The sequence below is a fragment of the Meleagris gallopavo genome, chromosome 1 (assembly GCF_905368555.1).
Source record: "Meleagris gallopavo chromosome 1, MGAL_WU_HG_1.1, whole genome shotgun sequence".
In the NCBI taxonomy this organism is placed as follows: Eukaryota; Metazoa; Chordata; class Aves; order Galliformes; family Phasianidae; genus Meleagris; species Meleagris gallopavo.
The window spans coordinates 152,803,807-152,830,033 of NC_139404.1; the positions used below are offsets into that span (position 1 = coordinate 152,803,807).

Below are 26,227 nucleotides of genomic sequence, written 5' to 3' on the forward strand. Positions count from 1 at the left end.
TTTGTTGCCATTAACACTGTGCCTCCAAGGCAGTCATAAACTAGACTTTCCTGTTCTTTGTTTTGTTTTGTTTTGTTTTTTTCTGTTATTGTTTTTTTCCAAGGTTGGAAGATTTGAAGTTAACCTCATCAGTCCAGACACCAAATCAGTTGTGCTTGAAAAGAATTTTAAAGATATCTCTTCATGTTCTCAGGTAAGTGTTAATGGGAAGCAATGTATAGGTTATCAGAAGAAAAGTGGGAATGGTTTTAAACTAAGACGGGGAGGTTTAGGTTAGATATTAGGAGGAAGTTTTTTTACACAGATGGTGGTGACACACTGGAAAAGGTTGCCCAAGGAGGCTGTGGATGCCCCATCCCTGGAGGCATTGAAGGCCAGGCTGGATGTGGCTCTGGCAACCTGGTCTAGTGATTGGCGACCCTGCACGTAGCAGGGGGGTTGAAACCAGATGATCATTGTGGTCCTTTTCAACACAGGCCATTCTATGAAAAGGAACTGATTTGTTCTTAGCTTGGTTGCTTTAATAGCTTACAGAAAACTGAAAAAAATAAGTTTTTTTTTTTTTTTTCTTGAGAATTCTGTGCTGTTCTCCTTTCTTCAGTCTCAAAGGCCACTTTTAAGAAGTTTATCCCGCCTGTCTAAATTACAATAAATAGTAGACTGCTGCTTTATCCCATTCGATCCTTAATTTAAAAATAGGGAAGATTTTGAGAGATTGTGACAAATGTGTATATTAACTCTGCACAAAGTTTGACTGGAAAATGTCACTGACTTCTTTGGGGAGTACAGCTGCAATAGCTGGATATTAAATTGTGATTGCATCATAAGCAGTTACAGTAGACGAAGTAGTGATTTTTCTTTACAATACTGAGAGCTGTTATTTAAATTGGAGATTACACTCGTCTGGTAGCAGTTACGAGTAGATTCTGCAAAAAAAAAAAAAAAACAACCGACAATACTGTCATTCCCAAAGAGCTTAAGTACAGAAATGATGAACACAAAATAATCAGCATGAGCTGCAGTAGTGGTAACTTTCATCACTGGTCAGAAAGCCAAGTATAAACTGTTCTGCTTTGGAAAAGCATTGGATTTAATTTTGGAAGCAGCTTAATATCCATTCAGGATGCTCTGAGAGTGCTGTTTCTGAGTAGCTGATCTCCTGGAAGCCTCTGGAGTGAAGTGAGAAGCACATCAGATCAGCCTTCCAGAAAAACAGTTTACCTGCATCATTTCTTCTAGAGAGTATGGTAATAGGTTAACCTAACTATCTCCAGCTTCTAAATGTGTCTTATGAAAAGTGGATCATCAAGGCTGAGGGATTTGTTGTCCTATCTTGCTGTTGTTCAACAGCTGTTACTTGTGACGCTTTGTGTTTTGAGGTCTTTTTTAAATTGCATTCTCCCATTGCCCATGCACTTGCATTATTTCAGGCCACCTTGAACATTGTTATTCTAGTTTAAGTATGTTTCCTGGCATACTCTAAGCCTGCATTGCACCCCTCATTTTAATGCTGATTAGAAATCTGCTCTTGTATGGCTGTGCTACTAGTGTTAACATGAATTAAGAACAGTTCATTTCTTGAAAATCAAAGGGGACTTAAACTGCCCAGTTGTAGGTCAAGGCCCTTAGGTGGAGTCTGTCTACAGTGGAAAAAGGCATGTGCAAATATAGAGTGGAACAATATAATCAGGCAGTTATTTATTAATAACTGTATAAGAAATATAGATTAAAAAGATTCTTAAAGCAGTGTTACAGAAAGCAAAATTGGTAGATGGTTTGACTCTTCCTTCCATCAGACCGCCAAACTGAATGGTGTACTGAGCTGAATAAAAGTGATAGTTATTATGTACTTGATTCTGGTGTTGTAGGTACATACCTAAAATGGGCAAACAAAACTGTCCTAGACATGGACAACTTTTGTTCTGCTGGCTTCAAAGAATCATATTTCACTTGAGGGACATGGTTAGTGGACATGGTGGTGTGATGGATTGATGGTTGGATCAGATGGCCTAGTGGTCTTTTCCAACTTTAATGATTCTATGTTGGAGACAAGCAAGACCACTGCAGACCTCTGACATCTTGCTTTTCCTTCAGTAAAATAATTGTATATGGTCAGTAATGTCAGGTGATGCTGCACGTTGGGTTTTGGAAGTAGAGGATTTTGCTGTCTTCTGGAGAAATGTTTTTGTCATTTTGCATGCCTGAATAACTTAAACACTGGTAATACTATGGTTTTCTCATATGCAAAATTACTTTAGAGAAGTCAGTTTTTGTTTTTGTTTTTTTTCCTATGTTCAGTAGAAATAAAATATGTAATTTGTCCAAGTAAGGGTTTGCTTGCATAAAGATCATCAGTATTTCCTTCAAGAACTCTGCTAGCCACAGGGCTTCTCTGTGTGGATTTATAGGGAAGTGATTTACTATGTGTTGTGAGACTGCATCTTATTAATGTTTGTTCTCCTGAGCTTTGAAAACAATGAAAAAGATGTTCTTTTCAGCTTGCATTCTGGATTCTCTTAGTCTGGTGTAATAAAGATGTTTTTATTCTATAGTTTGAGTATGGTTGATTGGCCACGTTTAGCTATCCACACTTTGCATAATTGTCAAATCAGCAGATACAATGGACAGGAGATCCCTGTGTGTGCACTGTCAGGCAACTGAAGTAGTTTCCTTGTTTCAGCTTTGCTGACCTTGAGAGAACTGAGAAAAATGAGAAAGGTGTGTGTGATTTGGCATTCTCAGTCAGACCACTCTTGAAGAAAAGTGGTGGGGGAACATACTGTACTGTTTACGCTTTGGTGCAAGTGTCATGTCCTTCTCCCCCACGCATGTTCTCCTGCAGAGCCTGACAAATCTGACAGCAGTAGGCTTGTCCAGGCATGGTCAGCAACCAGGGAACTGGCATCTCTCTGATACACCTTAGGTAAACACAACTTTCTTGCAAAACAAAGGAACCCTTCACTGTTATATCAATTAAAATGTGTGTATCCATCTGTTTTTGTTTTGTTTTGTTTTAATTATTATTCTTCTGTAGACTTTGTGTGTTACATGAAAATGGGTTCAGTTAAGTCAGAATTGGTGTGGACTGTGGTAAAAATAATGGAAGTTGTACTCTCTTAGAATGTCTCTGCACTTAAGTTTCTCTTAAGTGGACAAATGTAACCTCTGGAATTTTGTTTTTAGTTTAAAATCTGCTGGGAGTAGCAACAATATGTTCAGTCTGTCACGTAGTGTGTTACCAGTGTTGTCTGGAGTGTTCTCTGTAGGGACAGTCAAGTTGTTTGGCCTCCTCCCCTCTTCTATGATACAGGTGTTTTCTTTGGAGGTGGATCCAAGCAACCAAGTTGTGCTTTCTGATGTATTTGAACTTAAGGGATTAAGCTTTCTTCTGGAGAGAATCTGCTATTACCATACTTAGATGATAAAAACATTGGCAAGAGCTTTAACAATAGTGAGTCATGTTCCATGAATTGAGACTGGGAATATCGTGCTTAGGAAGCAGCTGTCTTTGATCTTCTCTGTGCTGTTTTTAGCAAGGCAGTGTTCCCTCTCAAGCAGTTAGAATAGTATCTTGAAATAAAACATCAGTAGTAATGTGTAGGAATTCATAAAACTTCTAGTATGTAACAATCTAAAACTAGAGAATTTATTTAAGAATCCAGTTGGAATTCTACGTGCCTTTGCTCATTTCCTGTTCCTTTTCGTGTTGTTCAGTCCTTATTTACAGGAAAGAGAAGATCTGTTGCTACTTTGATGCTACTCCAGTCCCATGTTCTAGTGTGGGCTTAGTGCATGCAGCCTTCACTGTAGGGACTGTTCCAAACATAGAATTACACAAAATCACAGAATGGCCCGGGTTGAAAGGGACCTCAAGGATCGTGATCTCCAACCCCTCTGCCACAGGCAGGGCCACCAACCTCCGCATTTAATACTAGACCAGGTTGCGCAGGGCCCAATCCATTCTGACCTTGAATGCCTCCAGGGACGGGGCATCCACAATCTGTCTAGACAGCCTGTTCCAGCACCTCACTGCTCTCATAGTAAAGAACTTCCTCCTGACATCCAACCTAAATCTTCCCTCCCTCAGCTGAAAGCCATTTCCCCCTGTCCTACTGTTCTCTAAGCCTTGAACTGCTTTGTTGTCTTCCCTGAATATCTATTCTCCTCAAGGAAGACATTCAGGTCCAGATCTATTGTTTTGTAACTACAGCTTTATGTAATTTCTTAATGCAAAAAAGAAAAAAAATATTAAAAATTAACTATTGAATTTGTATAATAAATCATTAGAAGGATGTATTTATAGTTTTTTTTGTGTTAAGTGTTGGAGTCCGGTGATTAGTTTTGGTTTCACTTTGGAAATTAAACATGTTTCTAAAATAGTTCACTAATGTTGATTTTTAGACTATTTTAATCGCAATATTTTTCATTAAAAAACTCTTTTTTTAGGGTATAAAACACGTTGATCACTTTGGCTTCATTTGCCGGGAATCTGTTGAACCTGCATTAAGCCAGTATGTTTGCTATGTGTTCCAGTGTGCAAGTGAGTCTCTGGTGAGTATTTATAAATGACCCCAACATCTCCATCAGATTGTGTCTAAAGCATTTCTGAAACCATGGGAATCTCTGTTCTACTCTATAAACTGAGTCTCAGTGGTCATGTCTCATACCTCTGAACCTCAGTTGTGAATTTGAAACGAAGATATAGGAAACACACACGTTCTGTCCTTCTATAGACTTATGCTGGTGCTCTCCTGATGTGGATGTCAGTAACAAATAGAAAAAGTCCAGGTGGATGGGTTCATACATTCACGCTGCAAGCATGTTTGGACTCTGTATTCGTAACTCTTGCATTTCTAATTGTTGAGATGCTTGGTTACCTATTAATCATACAATTACTTGTTTTGAATTAGTAACAAAGCTGATGATAAAACCCAAACAGATTTTTCAAGATAGTATTTTTACAACCTGTTTTTGCACGTGGCTTCTGTGTTTTTGCTTATCCTTAGCTCTCGGGAGAGGAAAATAACAACATCTAATCAAAGAGGCAGAAAACCTGAGTTCACACATGGTATGTGTGCAACTAAAAAATCCAATAAAAATTTCATAAAGTACGTATTTGTTGGCTGAAGTACCTGGTGCCAGTGATTTAACTGGGGGAAGCTGCTGTCTGGTGGCAGGGTTAGGTCTGTGGGGCTTTGTGCTAAAAGGTGAGTGGTTATTGGAGAAATATAATTGAGGGGGACTAATGTAGTTTGCAGGAGAAACTTGAACCTAAAGAGAACAAATTAATTTTTTATTTAGCCAGTAACTATGAGTTATAGTTTGATATTCAAAGTTATGCTTTTAACTGACCTTTAAGATAGTGAATTTTGAACTTGGAAACATAGTTTGAGATCCTTGCACAGAGTAAATGATAAACTCATTTCCAAAATTATGATTGTGTTATCATTTTTACTATTAATGGAGACTTACTATATGTCTCTGAAACTCTTTTCAAATGCACTGGCAGGTGAGTCTCTAGAAGTATTCGGGTGCCTGTGGATGCAGATATATCCTAGACACAATGCAAGTTAGATGTGAAGGCCCTTCTAAATACAGACTTCTATCTTCCATCCTTATGTGTCCGTTTACCTTTTGAAATTATCTACATCACTAAATCCTCTGCGTCAGCAAAGTAGTTAGAGGTTTCAGAAAACTTCAGTGTTGAAGTTCAGATAGCAAACTCATTGCCTTTGTCTTTGGATAGAATGGGCAGAAAGCAGGGAATAAAACCTTGAACTCTAGAAGACAGCAGACAGGTTGTTTGATGGCAAAGCAGCTGTCTCTGTTATAAGGTGTGAACCTTATTTGATGTATATGGCATGCACTATTGTTTACATGTTGTCTTTTTGCTCTTTCACCTTTAGGTTGATGAGGTAATGCTTACCTTGAAGCAAGCCTTTAGCACTGCTGCAGCTCTTCAAAGTGCCAAGACACAGGTTAAGCTGTGTGAGGCCTGTCCTATGCATTCATTGCACAAACTTTGTGAAAGAATTGAAGGTAGCAGCTGAATTTGTGTTATAATTTTTTTTGCCTGATTATTCTAGAAATATCATACTGTACATGTAAAATTTAATTGTGTCAACCATGCACTTTCAGTTTAATTGATGTGGGAAGGGAGAGAAAAGTTTCCCAATAAGCAAGTCTTTCCATTGCTTTCCACTCTGTGCAATTGAATGGAGGTGGCTGCAGTAATGAGCAACTGAGTATAATACAGATTGTGTTTAAAAAAAAACATATTCTTTTATTGTCATACTTATCTTAAGTGTTAAGAGAGACAAAAAAGACAACAGTTCTCCCTTTCCTGAAGATACATTCTTTCAAAATGGATCAAAATGGATCATGAAGAGACAGTAGTGATCAACAGAGGATCTTCCTTTCTCATGTATTCATTCTTGTGGGAGAAGAATAAAATGTGGGAGGCGTTCTTAGTCTTTTTTTTTTTTTTTTTTTTGGCTTTGTTTTTTAATTTTTGTCTTTGTTCTCTTAGGTACTTCAAAATCTGGTTTCCTTCCTATCATAGGAAATAAATGATTAAGATAACAACTTAAGGAGCAACTTATGAGGAGGCCTTATGAGGAGCAACTGAAGGAGCTGGGATTGTTCAGTCTGGAGAAGGCTTACGGGAGACCTTATTGCTCTCTATAACTATCTGAAGGGAGGTTGTAGTGAGCTGGGGGTCGGCTCCTTCTCTCGTGTAACTGGTGATAGGACTGGAGGGAATGGCTTCAAGCTGCACTAGGGGAGATTTAGGCTGGATGTTAGAAAATACTACTCTGAAAGAGTGTTCAGGCAGTGGAATGGGCTGCCCAGGTAGGTGGTGGAGTCACTGACCCTGGAAGTGTTTAAGGAATGTCTGGATGTTGTGTTGAGGGATATGGTTTAGTGAGAACTATTGGTGATAGGTGGATGGTTGGACTGGATGATCTTGTAGGTCTTTTCCAATCTTGGTGTTTCTGTGATTCTGTGATAGGAAATTAATATCTAATAAAGTAAGTCTAAACAACTACTTGACTTTAAATATGAATCCACAACTCTTTTTGGTTTCTGTGGAAGTGAGGTATACCAAAGCCCGTGTAAAATATCTTATAAGACAGAATTAAAAATTATGAATAGCAGCATCCTGGTTTTGTAGTCACTCTGATATATCTCCTTGCAAAGTGTCTTAGGCAAAAATAAGCAAGTCGTCTTGTAACTCCTGGTCTGGTGATGATAATGATGGTAATTGCTACTTATCTCCCGCTGGTGGATGAAGAACAAACTATGAGATCTTAGGGGAGTGACATTCAGTTCACTTTTTTTTTCCTGGATTCAGCAGTAGATATCCAGAGTAAAAAATTGTCTGTGAAAGTCTTCCCTGAATAGAAAACTATAGAGGTTTCCATCTGAGGCAGCATAATTATCTTGATAGTGTAGACTTGCAAGACTAGGTTAAGCATCTGGTATCCAAATAAAATCTCTCCTGTGGTAACAAATTGAATACCATGGTAGAATTTTCTTAAACTTTTGCTTAGTGACTTAAAGACTTCAGTGTCTGTTTTGCTTTCTTCTTTTAGAATCTAGAATTTTACCATAATCAAACCCAGGACTTCATGACTTTAAAAGATTTTTATCTGCTCTGATTCCAGTTCTGTTAGGATAATATCTAGCTTGGGTGGAGGAGAATATATTTTTACCTGATCTAGGGCAGTTGTTTTCCCCATGGGTTTTTGTAGGTTCCTAGAATAAGGTCTGAGCAAATGTGGGCCTTTTTGAATATCGGATTTTTTTTCTTAATTTCTGATAGCTTTTATGCTGCTCTTGTTTTTAAAGGTGATGTTCTCTGGTATGGCCTCTATTCTTTCCTTTCCTTATCCAGAAATTCATCTAAATTTTTCAATTAAAAGCCTTGGGTAGCTTCTTTGTATCTTGTGCATTGAGTATCTTTCAGACCTTATCTGTGGTCTGTTCTTCTCTTCCTCCCCTCCTGTACAGATGTCAGGCTTCCATCTCTTGTTACTAGGAAGGCAGATGTGATGCTCCACTGACAATATTATACCGAGGAACCAGCCACTTAGTATCTGTTAGTTCTATTTTTACTGCTATCAAAATGAGACAAAGCCCTGTGCTTTAGAAAGACCTAAGGCATCTCCTATCAAATATGCTGCCAATATACAAATACCACGCATCAAGCTTTTATGAATTTAAATGCAAGTTTATATTTGTTTATACCATTGTTTTGGTTTATTTTTCCAAAACTGTTTCAAAAGATTGTGTGGAATCGAGAAGCTTTAATACTCCTTTCTCTTCTCAGGACTTTATCCACCAAGAGCCAAGCTTGTAATTCAGAGGCATCTGTCGTCACTAACTGATAATGAGCAAGCAGACATTTTTGAACGTGTTCAGGTAATAAGTTAGAAGCTACTGTCTCAGATTTGAAAAAACCCGTGCCAAAATGGACTGGATTTTTTTTCTTTTGATTATATGGGTTTTTTGTTTGTTTTGTTATGTTATTTGCATAGAATTTACTGTTGTTTCATCAACCATCATACTGAAATAGTATGTTTTAACCTAACCTAATGCGTGATATGCTGCTCTGAGACAAATTTTGGTTCCCAACTCTGCTGAGACTTCTTCTGTTCTTACCCAGAGGATATTTTATGTTATCTGTAAACATTTTTCTCTACCCGCAAGTGATGTGAGAATGAATTGGGAGCAGGTGAGATATGCAGGTGTCAGGCAACTGGCTGGCATTTTCAGAAGCTCTCTTTTGACCTAAATTCTGAGGCAAAAATCTGGTGCAAGAAAATGTACTCAAGTGAATGACCTATATAGTAATTCATGCTTCCAAAGGCTGCACTGCTTTCTAGAAGCCTCAAGAAGGGAACGCCTGTTTGATTTATATAGGTTCTTTTTTCCTTTTATAAGCTTAGACAACAGCAGACAACCTTTGAAAACAAAATGTGTAGTGTTAACGCTTCCCCTCCCCTCCACCTCCACATCCTGCAACGTTCTCCATATGGAATTTTTTGGTCTATTTTACTTGTGAGTACGAAGGCGCACAAATGATGATGTAATGTGACTCATTAATTGTGCACTTTGGCTTCTGGAGTGTCAGTATGTTACCTTCAAAGAATGTATACATATGGAAGTGAAAATAAGCAAATAATGACTTGAAAGACTAATTTTTTTCTTTTCTTTGTTCTGTTACTAACAGAAAATGAAGCCTGAGAATGACCAGGAAGAAAATGAACTTGTGATCCTACATCTACGCCAACTCTGTGAAGCTAAGCAGAAAACACACATTCACATTGGTGAAGCTCCATTGGTAAAGCTTGATTTCATGTGATTCCTCTCCCTCCTTCCATTCGTATTCAAGTGTAACCTAGACTACCAGAAAGGTTGCTGCTAGAGTTCATCAGGGATAGCTGAAACTGAGTTGAGAGAAGATGATGGAAAAAAAAGTAATTTGATTTAATTTACTGTGACATGCTTAGGAGTAGGAAGAGAGAGAAGACAATCGATTATTTTTAGGTTTGTTTCTTTGCAGTATGAGAATACCACATCTGTCTTCTTTTCCTTCCTTCTTGATCCCCATTCTCAAAAAGTCATTTCTAGAGAGAGCAAAATAAGAACGAAGAGGGCGTTGGTGTCAGTCTAAACAACTACTTTATCTGGCAAGGAAAATAGATATCAATATTATTAAATGAATATTCTTTTTCAAGATAGTCTTTAGGGAATAGAACATTCCTTTAACTTCTTTTTTAATTTATATTTAAAATAAAGAATAGGGATGTATTGTCTATTATGTAACTTGGTTTAGGTCCAGTCTTTGGAGGTCTGCAGTTGCAAAAACAATTGCCAAAACTGAATTGTGTCCTTGCTCATATCAACAGACTGCGTCTAACAGTGTGATTCCAGAAAACACCACCAGTGGTGGCAGGTTTAAACTTGACGTTCTGAAAAACAAGGCCAAGAAATCCTTGACTAGCTCTCTGGAAAATATCTTCTCAAGGGTAAGATTAACAAATTGTTGTCAGCAGTTTTCCCAGATATCCTTGACAGTAAAGTCCTATCAAATTTTTTTTGTTTGTTTGTTTTGTGGCCTCAGTTTAATAAATATATGATGAAATTACATCACCGTTTTGATGTGCTGATGTTGTCTTAACTACACTAAAAAGCTTATGGTAGGGTCACACAAACAGTTAAAGAGGGCAAATTTCTGAATAATTACCATTCTTGCAGGTGGCAAGTGAATTAGCTGAGCAACATCAGAGATACTGCTTCAGAAGTGAAAAAAGAATCAGAATGGTTATATCCTATAAAGGGATATATTGCTTTTTTTTTTTTTTTTTTTGGAAGTAGTTAAATGGACGTACAGAAACTGGAGAATTAACACCTTGCTTCTTGTAGCTAAAGCTCACGTTGGTCATTAACAATCTTTGGAAAGTAGTAGCTAAGGAGTCCTTTTGTAGGAAAAAAAAAAAAAAAGAACTTGTTTAAGAAAAGGGGGGAAAAAGGTAGAAAAAAAGGGAAAGAAAAAAAATAAATACTCCTCATATCTGTGTTGCTAACCAGCTACAATATGGATAATTACTGGAAATCTCTTACATTAATTCGCTTTTTAAAGAAAAAGTCTGAATTGCAGGTTTTGCTCCTTGTCTATATGCAGAGGAGGGACGTATAGAGAAGTAAGAGAAGAATGTGTCCTGTGTGTCACTACAAAGAAGGGACAGAGAGCTGTGATACAAATGATGAGGTCCAAATATAATTCAAGCATTGAATTTGAGCTCCTTCTGCTAATAGTTTTAAAAGTGTTATAGTACTGTGTCACCAGGGCCTAAGCTGCACTTGGAGTAACCTCCAAACCTGAGATATCACAGATATTCCATATTAAGAAATCAAAACATTATTTGCCAGGATGAAGCTTTAGAGTGGCTTGTACTTAGGTGAAGAGTGAATTTGGCCTAGGAGTGACTCTAGGATTAATACTTACCTGGTCGAATCTGGGTTATGTTTTGTTGCAAATTTTATGCATTTGGAATCTGGTCTGAATATAGAAAGAGAGCAAAAGAGAGATGATATTCAGAAGATCTGGATAACTTCATCAGTCTGAAATACCATCAGTTGATGACAGCTGTCATGCCTATGCTGAGACTGATTTCTTTCTCATGTCTAAAGGACATGTGACTGGAATGTGATCTGACAGTGGGGTATGAACTCTGCAGTGATTGTGGAAACAGCATACATCACTGGGAATAACCCAGGAAAGCTGCTTGGCCATGTATGGACACAGTATTTGTATTATGTGAAGGAAAAATCTTTTATGAGAAATGCACTGCTGAGTTGAAATATCTCAGAACGGAGATATTCATTGATTGCTGCTTCTGATACATTATGTTCCTTTCTCAACAGGGCCACTGTGCCATGCTGTGCTCTATAGCACAAAGATCCACTTTCAGTCTGTGATGTAGTTTAACAGCAGTGGACACCCAAATCCATGTTGGTGCCATTTTAAGTTTGCTTGTTTGTGAAGAAGACTTGCTGTTAGAAGGATTATCTCATCTTTTGCTTGTAACTGCTAGAGATCAGGAACAGCATTGTGTTGCAGTGAATCATGATGCATGGAGGGGTTCATCACTGCAGATCCTTTTAAAGGTCACACAATGCAAGAACTAGAAAAATAGTTTACAGTGCAGTTCAGTCACTATTAATGTGGTTAAATCAAGTAATCAATGGGTGGTGGAATGCTGGAACAAGCTCCCAGGGCAGTGGTCATGGGTCCAAACTGCCAAAGTTCAAGGAGTTCAAGGACAATGCAGTTAGACTTAAGGACTGATTTTTGGGTTGTCCTGTGTGAAACCAGGATCACAAGACTTGGTGATCCTTATGGGCCCCTTCCAAGTGGGGACATTTGATGATTCTCTGAGTATATGATTGTTTCTGTACAGTATGTGTGTGCATTCTGTGTGTGATACATGTGTACATGTGTTGTATAATGGCTGTTTTGTAGCTCTTACTATTCATCAGACTATTATAACAAGTCTAATAGATCACAGTTAATTCCTAAAGGTATTTAGGTATCAAATACCCATTAGTGCAGTGGATTTTTTTGTTTTGTTTGTTTTCCCTTAAGCCTGCTACCAGTTACTCGGTATTAATGTTATGGAATGCTAATTGTACATGACTTACCATCTTTATTTTAAAGTGTAATTATTAACTAAGAGAGTAGGAAAGAAAGTCAGTTCTTATAAAATTGGTATTCAGTATCTTATTGTATATTTAAATAAATAAATATATATATATACACACACACACACACACACACACATATAAATGTGTGTATGTGTTGTGTGTGTGTGTATATATATATATATATATATATATATATATAAAAGTCAGTAAATGTGAGGTGAGATTCAAGCAGCCTTAATCTTAGCAAATTAGAAATAATTATATGGTGGCCAGGTATCTAAGAAGACTTCTTAAGTGAATAGCTTCATAGCTAGGATAAATAGAATTGTGACATTTTAAGCTACTTGAATGAGTAGCTGTTCACCACTCACCATGGGGAAACATGCTGGGTTTTGTGCTCTGGCATCTTTCTCCCAGAGGAATGCCACTTTTTCACTTGTTTGTTTTGCTGGAATTATCTTGTTTTTGTCAGGTTTGAACTGAAAACAGGCTGTGGTTTCCTAACAGTTATCTCAGAAAAAATAAATATAACCTCTTTTTGACCTTTTGAACACATTTCTACTAGCCCATGCTGTACTAACTTCTGTTGTTGTTTCTTCTGAATCAAAAAGCCTTTCTTAGTGTGCCAAAAGCATGTTTTTAAATCTAATAAGAAACTTCCAAGTTATCCTTTGCTCCTATTTTATTGTGAGGGTCAGTGAAGAGATCCCCTTCAGGCAGAGCATTCACTGGTAATGAGCTTAAATGGGACAATGTACTTAAGGGGCACTCTAAGTCTTGAAAATGAAAATAAACCTTACCAGGGAAAAGTTGGCTAAATAAACATTGCTAATGTTGACAAAACTTCCCTTGTAAGTTACAGAAATACCAAGAAGAGCTACTATGCCCTGTCTATGTTTTATCCAAAGCCTAGACTTTTTTTTTTTTTTTTTTTTGCCTGTTAAAGTGGTGGAAACAACTTACTTCAGCAGTCAGTAATGTCCAACATTAAATGTTGCCTACATTTTGTAGGTATTGAAGACAGGTAGAAGGAAGTAGAAAGCACTGCTGATCTGTAATCTCTTTCTGTGAAACCAGTTAACTCTGAACATGTTTGGCCAAGATCTGTTAATGTCAGTTTCTATCAGCTTTGCTTTAGTGCTAACCTCACTGCCTTTGTAAGGGATTGCTCATATCCAACCTTATTGGGTTGGATTTGCTGCCAAAGAGCACTTACCCAGTTGTATTGCTTTCTCTACTTTTTCCCAGATAGACTTAATTTGTCTGAGATCTCTAGATATGGTATAAGTTCTCTGAGATCATAGCATGTCGAGTGCATCTGATAGCTGCACTGCAGGGTGCTCTACGAAAGTCTGCAGGTTTTCTCAGTCTGACCAAGCCAGCTCAGATGTTCTGCCTCACATGAATGAATATTCAGTTGCTCCTGACAAGAATTATCTGGTTAAAACTCTTGGGGAAAGAAAAGAACTGCTTGCAAAATCCAGTATTTGCCCCATTATCTGATGTTTTCTATCAAACATGTCACGTGCCTGGACTGTCCTGTACTCACCTATGCAGCTGCTTCCATCTTTGCTTAATCTTTGGAAAAAGCAAAAAGCTGGACTAAATGATTCATTTTTTTTCTTGCAGGGAGCCAACAGAATGCGAGGCCGCTTGGGGAGTGTGGACAGCTTTGAGCGCTGTAACAGCCTTGCTTCTGACAAAGTGCGTAAGGAGCTTAGTTCAAATGGGCACGCTTTCATGCATGGGTGGTAATGAAGCATGAGCTTGCCTCTTTTCTTCAGTTTGAACGAAGTAGCACATCAATTTACTAAACTCAGATAAGAGTTTCCAGTGGGAGGTGGAGGTTGTAGGAAAGCTGGCATATGCGTTGTCTTGGAGCTTCAATTTTAATCTGTTGCTTGATTGCCAGACTGGTGGTGTTTTGGGTATTTTTTCCTACGTTTCCTTTGCTTTTACAAAAAGCAGGGAATTTTTGGTCAGCTTTGCTGAACCTATTGTAAATAGTCATATCTCAATGTAAGGAAATGCTCTGAAGGTGAGGAATCCTTTCTGTAAGTAACAGTTGCTTTAGGGAAGTTAAAATGCTGACCTGAAAACATCTGTTGGGGATGCTTTGTGGGAGTAGAGGGGCAGAACGCTGTTCACTTTCATTTTATTTCCTGTTTTCAATCTTCCTCTGACCTCATGCAGGGATTGGTTGCTGTTTTTCCCAGGAGATGGAGATTCTGTTATGGTTTTCCTGCCACAATTACTCACAAACTGGCTGTGTAATAACAGGCTCTCTTCCAGGATATCGCTGTGACGGTGCAGGAAGCATGCTCATGATATGTCGAGGAAACTATACCTCACAGCGGTTTCCCCAGTCTTTTCAGTCCCTGTTTTCTCCTGAAAGAGCCCCAAGCCCAGTAGCTGGGATGCTGATCCTTTAAGAGAAGGCCTGGAATTATCAGTATGATTTTGCATAGTATATAAATTTTTATTCCTCTTTTCTCTTTCTGTTTTGTTGTGTTGTTGGTTGTTGTGTTGGTTATTTTTTTTTTTTTTTTTCCTCCAAGAAGGACGCTGAGGTCTCAGCGTAACTTAACAAAGGATGTCTGTTTTGGGTGATAATTAGCATACAATAGGCCCGTGACCAAGAGGGTGGAGAGGCTCCAGAGCACCAATGCTGCGTGTGGTTGGTGGGTCTAGGTGAGCTCCTGCAGGCCTCACTCCTCCAGTGCTTCCTTCCAGGACGCTTCTCCGGGTGACTCTCCACCAACCACTCCTCCGGCGTCCCCGGTGTCCTCAGCCTGGCAGCCATTTCCTGAGGAGGACTCAGACTCCCCCCAGTTCAGAAGACGTGCGCACACCTTCAGCCACCCTCCCTCCAGCTCCCGGCGGCGGATAACCTTCCAGAATGGGCGGTCCCTGAGTGCTCGCTCCCCACTGCTGCGGCAGAGCAGCATTGAGCCCACGAGGTAAGTCCCATCTGCAATGTCAGCACACCAGCTTCTGATGTGAGCTGCTTCTGTGCTCCTCTGGGTTTATTAGTTTACTTTCAGCTTGTCTTCTCCACCTCTGAATAGCTTGGTGCAGTAACTGGCTGATCCCCGAGTGACTCAGAGGAAGCAACAAGCCAGTGGATAGATAGCCAGGCTGGGTGCCGACCTGTGTGCTTGCTTATTGCCAGCTTTGAGCTTGAGCCTTTTGGCTGTGCCGCAGACAGGCCTTCCAGAGAAGAGATCCTCAGCACTTCTAACTGCAGAGGCTGTAGCTTGAGGATTTACACTGGGATAAGTGCTGGCAGCTTTGAGTGCTAATTGCTGTATTAGCTAGGCTCCTGGACAGTATGTCCAGAATTAAAACTACGGAAGAATCCCACTAAAAGACTTAATGATTAAATGCCTCCTCTGAACTGTGAGGCATGCAGTTTTTCTATTTGCCATCCGCAGGAGTTTCCGTCTGTAATTTCTTTCCCTCCCTGTTTGGAAACTCTCCTGCTAATGTCATGTGGGATCCTTCTGTTTCAGGAGCCAAGCAGAGTTCTTTTGCTTGGTCAGGAGAGGTACCCATAGTTCATTGTGGACCTACTCAGATTTACTTTCTCTGCCTCCATCCTGCTTACCTTCATCAGTAAGTCACCAGGCAAAACTCTAAAACCTTTATAATATAGACTCTTTACAAGAAGCTGTGACTTTCCCATCTCTGGAAGTGTTCAAGGCCAGGTTGGATGGGGCCACTCTGGGCAGTCTGATCTGATGGGTGGCAGCCATGCCTGTGGCAGGGGGTTGGAACTAGATGAGATTAAGATCATTAAGAACCCTTCCAACTGAAGCCATTCTACAATTCAGGCTGTATTTTCTATGCTCTCTCCAGACTGCTCATCTGTTGCAGTGCATGGCTGCAATTTAAGCTTCTTGAAGGCTCTGAAAATGATGTTAAATAATCACTTATTGCTTACTTGTTGTCTAGATTAAAATTTCCATGAGAATGCTGCATCAGCTTGTAGAGAAAAGCAAATAATTTTATTCTCTTCAAGAGAATGGAAGAGATCAAGTGTAAGAAACTCTCATGCAAGGCTTGAAAGAAGACTTGAAATAGCCATGTTATGCTTTGTTTCTAAAGAGATAAATAATGAGTGTTGGTTTTTTTTGTTTTACTGAGATAAACTTTCTTTTTTTTTTTTTTTCTTTACTGTCCATGTTGTATGCAAACAGGAAACCCTGCAGGACTTCCTGACTTCACTTCTTTGTAACAACTTTCAAGAAGCCGATGATCAATTTGCATTGTCAGCAGGTTTTCAGTCCAAATTGCTTTGTAACAGCATGGCTCTAGGTTGGGGTTTTCAGTCTCCCTTTTCCTACTCATGATTAATCAATATGTTAAATAAGAGAAACTGAATTGATTTTAATGTCTCCCCAGTACATTTTTCCTCTTTTTAAGTAATGTTTAACTGTGTGGGAGGACTGTCGTCTTTGATTAAATTATTCAACAAAAATGTCAAAAATTCCTTCCAAAATACTGCACTGAAATAATATCTACTTGTAGTGTGTTCTAGTAGTCCACTAAAATTATTTCTGAAAGCAAGAAGTGGAGGAGGACAGAACTCACAATGTGATTCATGTTATTGAAGGCAATTTTCTAAGGTTATTTTTCGAGTGTTTCAGAAACTATCTTACTGAATTTCCCTTTGAGAATAATAAGGCTGAAAAAATAAGATTTTCTGCCTGCTGTGCAATGCTATCAAAATGTTTCTTGAAGTAAATCAAACATAATAAAATCAACGTCAGTGTAAAAACCTGCAGTGATGCAGCTGATATGCTTCATTTTCCAGGAAACAAAGTTACTTTAAGTAAAGAGGAGGTACTTGGCCAGTGTTTTTAATTTGGATATTCTGTTGTATCTGATTCCGTGCTGATATGTCTGCTATGTTCTCTTTATTGCCTGCCTGCACAGTCCTAATGTTGGGATTCAGCGCTTTCACAGTGAATCTGCATCACCTGGTCTCCCTTCCTCTCTCTCTGCCCCTTCTTTCCTGAAAACTTTTTACCAGGGCTCAGGAAGGTTGCTCCAGCACTCAGAAAGTGACCTCTCCAAGAGGTGAGAGCATTGTCTCCTGCTTAGTTCTTCACTGCCAACGGCTTAACAACAGGATTCCCAGTGCAATGCAACATGTGGGATCCCTCCTACTCTGCCTTGTGCTCCTGCATTTCTAACACACTTCCTAAGTACGTGACACTGATTTGCACTGATGAATAGGCTTTTGACCAAAAAAGCCTGTTAAGAACTGAGGCTTGTCTGCTGACATCTAGGAGCTGCGTCTTGTTTTTTTTATGGTGTTGCAAATCAGCTGCATTGGTTTGTTGCTTGAATTGCAGTGTTTATAGAAGTGTTACGCCAGTTGGATGCTTTCTCTGCTGAATGCAAAGCAGCCTGTGTGGCTGTAATTGTTGAGAATTGTTGAGAAAAGAGCAAAGTACTAATGCGGGATGTATTTGGGGAAGAGGGAATGTCAAGTTAGCTGAGTGATACTAGCTGTGATATTTCTAGGAAGAATCGCCAAGTGACTTCCAATTAAAGATGAGCGGGGAAGAAGCCAAGATATAAGAAGGACTTTCTGACATTGGTGTGAATCTGGATGGAAGTCATATTTTTTAGTATAAAGAATAGGCACTCCTTCAGAATTGTGCTTAGGAAAACTGCTTATGGATTATTCTTCTGAAGATAGTGATGAAGGTGGAACTGTTGTTTTATATTTCATGATGGTTTTTTGTCAGTTGCTCGCCTCTGTATTTCTCTTGTCAATGACTATTTCAGTCTTTACACTCACAGCTACTGTTCATTTCTGTATGCTGAACTGTTCTCAGGTTTCTGCTACTCCTCATCTCTATGTGGTTGTCCTCTGTCCATTTCCAGCAGGAAATTCTGGGGTTGTAGAATATATTCACGTGACCGTTTCTACCTGAAAAAGTAACAGTAGATTGCTCTTTAAACACAAACAGATGTTGATGAGACCTTGTTTTTGGATGCATCAAGACTCTGTTATGTGGGAGTTTCAGTTGTAAGATGGGTATGGAAGTTTTCAGGGGCGTGTAATGAAATTTTTTTCACTTTGTGGAATGCTGTTTCATTAAACTTGCTCACATAAATTTGTCATCTCCATTTTAGGAAGGGCTATAAAGAATTGTAAAGCCCTGCCTTAGTCTGCTTAAGGTAAAATGATAAGCAGAAGTCCACACACAATCATCAATTTCAATGAGAATCTATATACTACATTTATCACAAAATATTGATAAGCAATTATCCCTAAAATATTGGCACTATAACGATTAAATCTATCTTACTGTGTGGCTAAACTAAACGACTTTATAAGATGGCATCTTATCACTTAGAATCAGTCTTATGCTGTGCAGATAAACTCTGCGACCTTAAGGAACCAAGAGGTCTTGCAATTACTTAACAACTTGACAACTTAACAACTTTACAAGATATGGCATTTAGAAAACTGAAATAGGTCTTGCAATTACTTGATTACTTTTAAGAGAAAATAGGAGTGAAGAGAGAACTGGAGAAAGAACAAGAGAGGCAGAGAGATGGACAGAAAAGAGATCATTGATCTCATTCAAGGAGTTCCAGTGTCAGCTCACGGTGCTGGAAATGGGATGGTGTAGAGTGAACATGTTTATACGGGGATGACAGCCTCGAACCAGCAAACAGCAACGATGATCTGCATCCCCTTCAGGCACCCTTTTTATGCCTGCTGGGTTTGCAGGTGTAGCGTCCCAAGGTCGTGAGCAACTCAATTTGCAATAACAGGTTTGTCAAAAATAAGTTTGTAGCCAAAACTCTGGCCGAGAAGGTAGGCCACGGGATTTTGTATCTTGCTGATAATGGCCTCTGACTGGTTGTCATGGCAACGGCCTTGCACCACAAGTGTTTGAGACACACCAAGCACACCCCACATACTCCAGCTTTTCTTGTCTCTTTGAAGGAATTAAATACGCTAATTAATGGGAGGCAGCTGACCTAAATGTGGGCGTAAGGTATGGTCTAAGTTAATCTTCTCTAAATAATACACAGGTCATAATAGCAAAATGCAAGATATATATCTTCTCTTTAAGGACACTGTATTGTGCCTTATTTTTCTGACATTTATAATGTCTCTTCCTGGTCTCCTATCTGTAACAGCATGAACAGCATACAGCCAGAAACTCGTAACATGGAGACAATTATAAAACACAGAGTGGGAGGATTCTGCAGTTCGAGTCTTTCCAGAAGAGTAAACTAGTGTGCAAGTACAATAAGGTGAGGCATCCTTACAGGAAAGTTGCATTGCCTTAATGGCAGAACCAGTGCCCATTCTCTTCATCAACTTAAGTCCACAGCTTTTAAAAAGTAAATGGTAAATTACTTAGATTCCCTGTCTTAATATGGGGATAATATAAACCAATCATTACTTGGGAAGTTTTTCCAAAACCAGTCTTAGTAATGTGTCACATCTTTAAAGACGGAATAACTTTTTAAGTGACTCTACCTTTCTGCTCAAGCACAAATGAATAAGGAGGAAGCAGTGTATGCTTTTGAAATTTTGAGGAGAAATTGTCATCACATCCTTGTACAAGTAGGCTTTTAATATCACCTGTTGTACACCTTGTGTCCAGTAATAGTTGATATATAAGCAAACTAGATACCTAGACTTTCCATTCCTTATTAGACTAAAATAATACTAGACTAAGTGGCAAGTGGGTTAATAGAAATAACAGAAACTGATGTCTGCTAATTGAGATGTGCAAGAAATGGTGAAAAAATAATCTCTTACAAACTGCCTTGAGTTTTTTTGAGTTCCAGTCCAACTTTGTTCCTCTGGTCCCATCTGTTAGCAGACCTAGTTCAAGCTGAACCAATCCTGGAACAGTTTTCGTGAGCAGCCAGATCTATTAAATATAGTGTTCTGAATTTGAGGAACGTAGGTGTTGATAAAAACCATACTTAATGCCAAGATGAAATATCTCAGGTACTACTCTTATTCATTTTGGTTATATGCTTCTAAAGGTATGGGGTTTCACAGTAATGGTGTTTTGAACTGTGAGTTGAGGAGATCTTCAAATCTTCAAAAGCAATTTCCATAAGAAATGTGTAAAACCTCTTGTGAAAATGGCATCTTTTAGTTACGACTCTTTCTGGAAACAGCTACATCTAACTTGCTATGATAAGAAAATTACAGTAGTTGAGGGTGAATTCAGCGTTGTCAGCTAGCAGGGTTCATTTTAGTGAAGTGAATATTATAAATATAGTAAAGACATGCTAAGCAAGTAATCCCCACATTGTAAGTGACTGAGGTAATCCAACTCTCATTTTAATTGGCTGATGGAGAATGAAATGTATTTTTCAACCCATGAGTGTTAAACTCTTTAGACTTTCCCTGGTTTAGCTTGCAGATTTGTCAGTAAATGGGAGATAGGAAAGTCTATGGGTAAGCATTGTGCATGTCATGTTTTCAAACTGGGAAATATGTAATTGAGTTAACGCATTAGTTTCTTGCATCAACCTTTTGAACCATTTCATCACATGGTAGGTGATATTACCATTTTTTTCAAATTTCTTCCTCCTTTATTCTGTACTGTTTCACACCTTCAGATCTTCTGTTTTTCTTTTTTTCTAAATAGAAATAAGGAAATTTTGCTCTCTTTCTGTCTCCTGTTTCTTCAATTTCTTTTTCTCTGGTGCCCTTGCCCTGTACTGAGTACAAGGTGAGTTCTCTGATCACTCATCAGAGAAAGAGGAAGTGGTCAGTAGTAGTTCTTGAAATGCCAGGGGAATTTTGATAGGTATGATCTAACAGGAAATGAAAGGCCTAAGGATTGTGTGATTTGCACATTTTATGAGGTAGCATGTATGAGTGATGCATCCTACTGTGAATTCTGGGATTTGAATGTCTTAAACAGCTTTAAACAACTTAGTTCCATAGCCTAAAATAGCCAACCACTTATTGTGACTTTCCTATAAATTTTACTACTGTAAGTTGAATGCTGTACCCAAGACTGCCCATTTAGGAGTGCACCAGTCAAACATAGATTTTTGTACATGGCAGTAGAAATTGAGTTTTCTTTTACTTCTTGCGCAGCTTTTGCTTAATAAGCCCTGGAATAACTTTTGTGTTCTAACATGATAAGTAAGACTTGAAGTAGTGAGTAGCAATTTTGTTTGTTATTCATAGGAGCACAAGTTGTTATGATTATTATATCCAACTCAGTATATTTCCAGGAGTTACTGGGCTGAAATACCTTTTAAAGACAGCAGTTTCAAAATTGATTTTGTAGTCTGTATATTGTATTTTGTAGTCTTTATGTATTTATCTAGAACAAAGAGTAGTTCCTCCTGGATTATGTAAGAATTAGCCTGGAAAGATTTTTGCTGGGTTTTGTTGCTGTTTAGTTAGTGCAACATGGGGTCTCAATTGAGACCACCCAGCAGTAGTGTTAAGCATAGGGAACTGAAGCGCTGTAGAAAGTACATCAGGAGTGGCAAATAATTTGGGCTATCTGTTATCCAGGGCTGATTGCCTGTAGTGGTTTTTAGGGGAAAGCAGAGGTGGTTGACTAAGTGTGGGCAAGTGAACTTGAGAACACAGTTATTTCTCCGCCAGTGACGTGAAAGCTATGTCTAATGTTTGTGTGTAATAGCGAGCTCAGTTTGCTTGTTGAGACTTAGGGATATCAGAGAGTTGCTGTAGATCGCTAGCATAGGAATAGCTCTGATCACTGAACAGGTCTGTCCTAGTTGTGTGGATAATTGTTCATCACAGTGTTCTTTGTGAAATGTGCCCTCAGCATGGTGTAGCTGGTAGACTGGTGTAGCTGAAACTTCAGGAAGATGTGGTTTTGCCTCCCTCGCAGGTGTCTCTCCTTTTGTGCAAGCCAAACGTGGAGAGCATGGCTGCAGCTGGAAAACTGGTCATCTTCAACTGACTTACCACTAAAAGCATAGCAAATGCCCAATTTGCTGGGCTTTCCTTTCATCTTTTTATTTTTCATCATTTTTTCATCATTTTTATGGGCGTTGTTCTGTAACATGTTAGTTCTTCACAGGATGAAGGTCTGAGTACAGCTGCTGGTGTGTTGATACAGCTGTTTTCTCCTTCAGGGATGGTGGATTTCCCTGAGATACCGTACCCATTCTTCAGTGTAACTGCAGTCTATGGGATTTCAGCTTATCTACTCCAACCCATAATGATACCTTGAGGCCCAGTTAACAAAGGACACTGTCAAATGTAGGCATCTTCAAGTAAAGTGATTTACCTTTGGGGAAATACAATTCCATATATTATATATGGAATTTGATCTCTACTGTGTTTGGTTCATAGTGGATAAGTACTTCCGTTTCTCATCTTATTATTATTTTGTAAGAGGTTGGTATGTCCTCTCTGTCCCAGAGTGCTGCTCTTGCAGGTGACTTCTATGTTCATTGGATGTTCAATGAAAAAAAAGCAGCTGGTGAGTGTTTAGGAAGAGTTGAAGTTATCAGTGTTTCACATTGCTAATGTGCGGAAGGATATGTGGGAGAGGATCAGTTTGTACCCATTGCTGTATTAGATCTGTGTATCTGTGTATCTACTTCACTACTGCAAGGGCAAAATACTGAAATATTTCTGAAAATTGTTCAAGTACTTACAGAAGTTAAAGCTAAATATCCTTATCTCTGGAAAGAGTAAGCAGAGAGTTGTGCTTGGTACCCTATTAAAATAAACTTCTGGCAAAGCTTCCCTGCAGCCTCTCCTTGCTTCTTTCAGTAGCATAAGCTGCTATTGAAATTACTGTGTAAATCTGTTTCTACCTGGTGTTTGGAAAGGATGTTTTTTCACTGTGGTGGGAGTTGAGCCTCCCTTTGCAGAGATTGTTCCTTTAACTGAAGATGCTAGTAAAACATGAGGACTTTTGACTCCCTTTCTGCTAGTGGAGCATCCACTTCCTGAAACACAGGTAAGAGAAAGGCACAACATTGCCTTCAGTAGAATACTGTGAGTTCATCATGATATTTAAAATGGCATTAAATGGAGCACTGTGCTCTGTTCAAGCAACATCTGTGCTTTTAGGGATATTACATCAGAGCAAACGTGTAAGACTGATGTACAGCAAGGCAAGTTTTATCAGCTGAATATTACCACATTTATTTTCTCCCGCTTGAAGTTTTCTTGGGTTTTAATAAACTTAGCTTTTATTCTTCTCTTCCAATTGAGCACTGTATGAATATTATGAATTCTTCCCAGTGGTATTGTTGAGCAAACTTAACAGCACTGTGCTACAAGTTGGATACTTCTGTGTTCACGGTGAAGCTCACACATAGCACTCTGCCTTCTAACGCTTTCTAGCAAATGCTTCCGCAGTTCTTGTTGTACAGTAGGCAGATTTTTTGTTTGTTTCAATTTGTTTGTTCTTTTTTAATCCAAAGGTGACTTGCTTTGATCACCCCACCTGTTTTTTTTGTTTTTTTCTTTTTTCTTTTTCCTTCAGTGATGGGGAGGGAAAGAAAAGAGCAACAAACATCTGCAGTAGCGAATCTCTAAATGCAGTAGGGGCCACACTCACACCTCGCCGTATCTCCTGGCGGCAGAGAATATTCTTGCGGGTAGCTTCACCTATGAACAGATCTGCTTCCAAGATGCAGCATCCAGGTTTGTGTGTGCTTTCAAGCAGTTGTTGCTGGATAGTTAGTACTACAGTGAGCTGCAATATGTGAAGATATGAAAGGAAAAGGGGGATCAGTTTGATGCCGTGTTCTTGCTAGAACCTCACTTGGGAGAAGTTGTACTTATGTGTTGATTTACTGTGTGACTCTAACACTTTATTTAAAAATGACTCTATTACTCTTCTGTTAAGTGCATTTTCTCTGTTTGGAATCAATGTCTCACTGCTAAACGTGAAACTCAGCTATTTTTGCTCTGCTGTGACATAAATTTTCATGATATGTCAAACAATCTGAGTTCCCTCTAATAGCTTTCTGTTTCTTTGCAGATAGTCATGACGGAAGTGAATTGTTACCGCTATCCCCTCTTGCTCCACCCTTGGAGGAAGACCCTCTTCTTTTAATATTGCAGAATGAGGATGCTACAGATAAAACAGGAGAGAAGAAAAACTCGGAAGAACTACAAAGTCTGTGGAGAAAAGCCATCCATCAGCAAATTCTGTTGCTTCGAATGGAAAAAGAGAACCAGAAGCTGGAAGGTTAGCTATTTAGAAAATACCTGTAAAGCTATTACAGATTCTGCTGCCTAACACTGGAAGTTGTACTGGTCAGGTACCTGAAACACTGTGTTTCTGTATCTTCTGGGTTAGCAGTGCTAGTCATCTATCAGTTTATTGGGATCTCTGCCCACCTTCCAACTCTCCAAGACACTTTAGTAAAATAAAATGATATGGGTTGTTTTTGTTTTTTCTCCCCTTTTAGTGCATATTGGACAGTAGTTGCTATGATCTGGCTGACTTCTCCTGGAATTCTAATGTGGAGTCAGGAGAAGGGATGCTGTGTGAACATTAAGTATAGTAAACCTTGCCTTCTATATCTCATTTCAGTTCTTTGCAGCACATGACATTTCTGACCAGACTTTCTGTCTCCTGTTAACCATATCGCAATGGTAATTTATGAGTATTTGTACCCAAGTATGATTTTTGACCAACTGGCTCTTCAGGTATGTCAAAAACAGATCTGAAGTTGGCCATGCTTATTGTTAATGGTCAGAGCTCCTGACTAAGATATTTTATTATGATTGGTTAAGACTTACACAAATGAACAATTGGATGCAGTGTCTGTCTTAGAATAAAAAAAGTTCCCAAAACGAATAGCTTTCAATGCAAGTTAAAAATTTCAAATGTCCTCTCTGCAATTGCTTTCCTCATCTCCTGTACGGTGTATAACCTCAATATATGATAGCTGGATTCTTCAGACATCATGATCTTTTAAAGGTCAGTTAATTGTTTTTCCTTTTTTAGTGATCCTTACTGAGAAGACAAGGAAGGATATGTATATGAAAGTATTTTCTACACAAGTAGTATTGTGTACTCTCTCTACTGGCTGTCACACTGTGTTAGCACAAACTTCTGTGGAAGCTCGTAGATTCATAGGGATCATGTAGAGAGATGTCTGTTTTAACTTCACCCAAATCATTGTTTATTATTTTAGCAAATGATCACTCTACTGTTGCGGGATACAGAAGTTTGGATGCCTGCTGTAGTGACTAATTTCATCTTAATTCCTCTGGTAATCTGAGCCTCAGATGGTCAGTTCTTTTCCATACCTTCTCCACACAGTTGAGTTACTGAAAACAATTAAAATAAGACCAGTTCCTTAAAGATTCATCTGTAATTTATTTCCGTTCTGATATTTCTGTAGAAAAGAAGTTCTGCCTGCCTAATAGCTTATAGGAAAGACAGGAGTGTCATAGAATCATAGAATGGTTTAGATTGGATGGGACCTTAAGGGTCTCCTAGTTCTAACTCCCCTACAGTGTTGCTACCCTTGAAATCAGGCTGCCCAGACCCAACCTGGCCTTGAATGTGTCCAGGGATGGGGCATCCACAGCTTTTCAGGGCAGCCTGTGCTAGTGCCTCACCATCTTCATTGTGAAGAATTTCATTTCAATTCAATCTAAATCTCACCTTTTTTAGTTTAAACGTTACCCCTTGTCCTGTCAGTACGTGCTGTGAGTGTCAGCAATAAGGACTCCAAACTGGAACCTATCTACTTATCCGACATCTTGGTTTGCTCTACAAGAAGCTCTGTTCGTGTATGCAGTATCATAAGTACTGGTAGTGAATCTCATCCTCTTATAATGTGCTCTGCATAGCTAGAATTCACAGAATCACAGAATTGTAGGGGCTGGAAGGGACCTCTAGAGATCATTGAGTCCAGCCCTCAAATTCCTTATCTCATTTTCAGAGAGTGAGAAGTAAACTGCTTTAATGCCTATCTCTAGGCTTCCTTCTTGTGGCTACTGTAACATGAACCATTTTGTGGATGATACATATGCAGAACTGAT

At 38.9% G+C, this 26,227-nt stretch overlaps 2 protein-coding genes across 2 annotated transcripts in view; one reads left to right on the top strand and one right to left on the bottom strand.

Annotated features, from left to right (window-relative positions):
* UCHL3 (ubiquitin C-terminal hydrolase L3) overlaps window positions 1–26,227 on the bottom strand; it is a 252,357-nt gene that overhangs the window by 143,379 nt on the left and 82,751 nt on the right. The window lies entirely within an intron of this gene.
* The window catches only part of TBC1D4 (TBC1 domain family member 4), a 107,098-nt gene that overhangs the window by 65,242 nt on the left and 15,629 nt on the right, over window positions 1–26,227 (top strand). Inside the window, exons 3-13 of the mRNA XM_085215736.1 lie at window positions 104–193; window positions 4,447–4,551; window positions 5,907–6,039; window positions 8,333–8,424; window positions 9,236–9,346; window positions 9,915–10,034; window positions 13,843–13,917; window positions 14,947–15,173; window positions 17,152–17,295; window positions 23,706–23,866; window positions 24,207–24,416. Coding sequence (XP_085071862.1) covers window positions 104–193; window positions 4,447–4,551; window positions 5,907–6,039; window positions 8,333–8,424; window positions 9,236–9,346; window positions 9,915–10,034; window positions 13,843–13,917; window positions 14,947–15,173; window positions 17,152–17,295; window positions 23,706–23,866; window positions 24,207–24,416 — 1,468 coding nt within the window. The remainder of the gene's footprint in view (window positions 1–103; window positions 194–4,446; window positions 4,552–5,906; window positions 6,040–8,332; window positions 8,425–9,235; window positions 9,347–9,914; window positions 10,035–13,842; window positions 13,918–14,946; window positions 15,174–17,151; window positions 17,296–23,705; window positions 23,867–24,206; window positions 24,417–26,227) is intronic.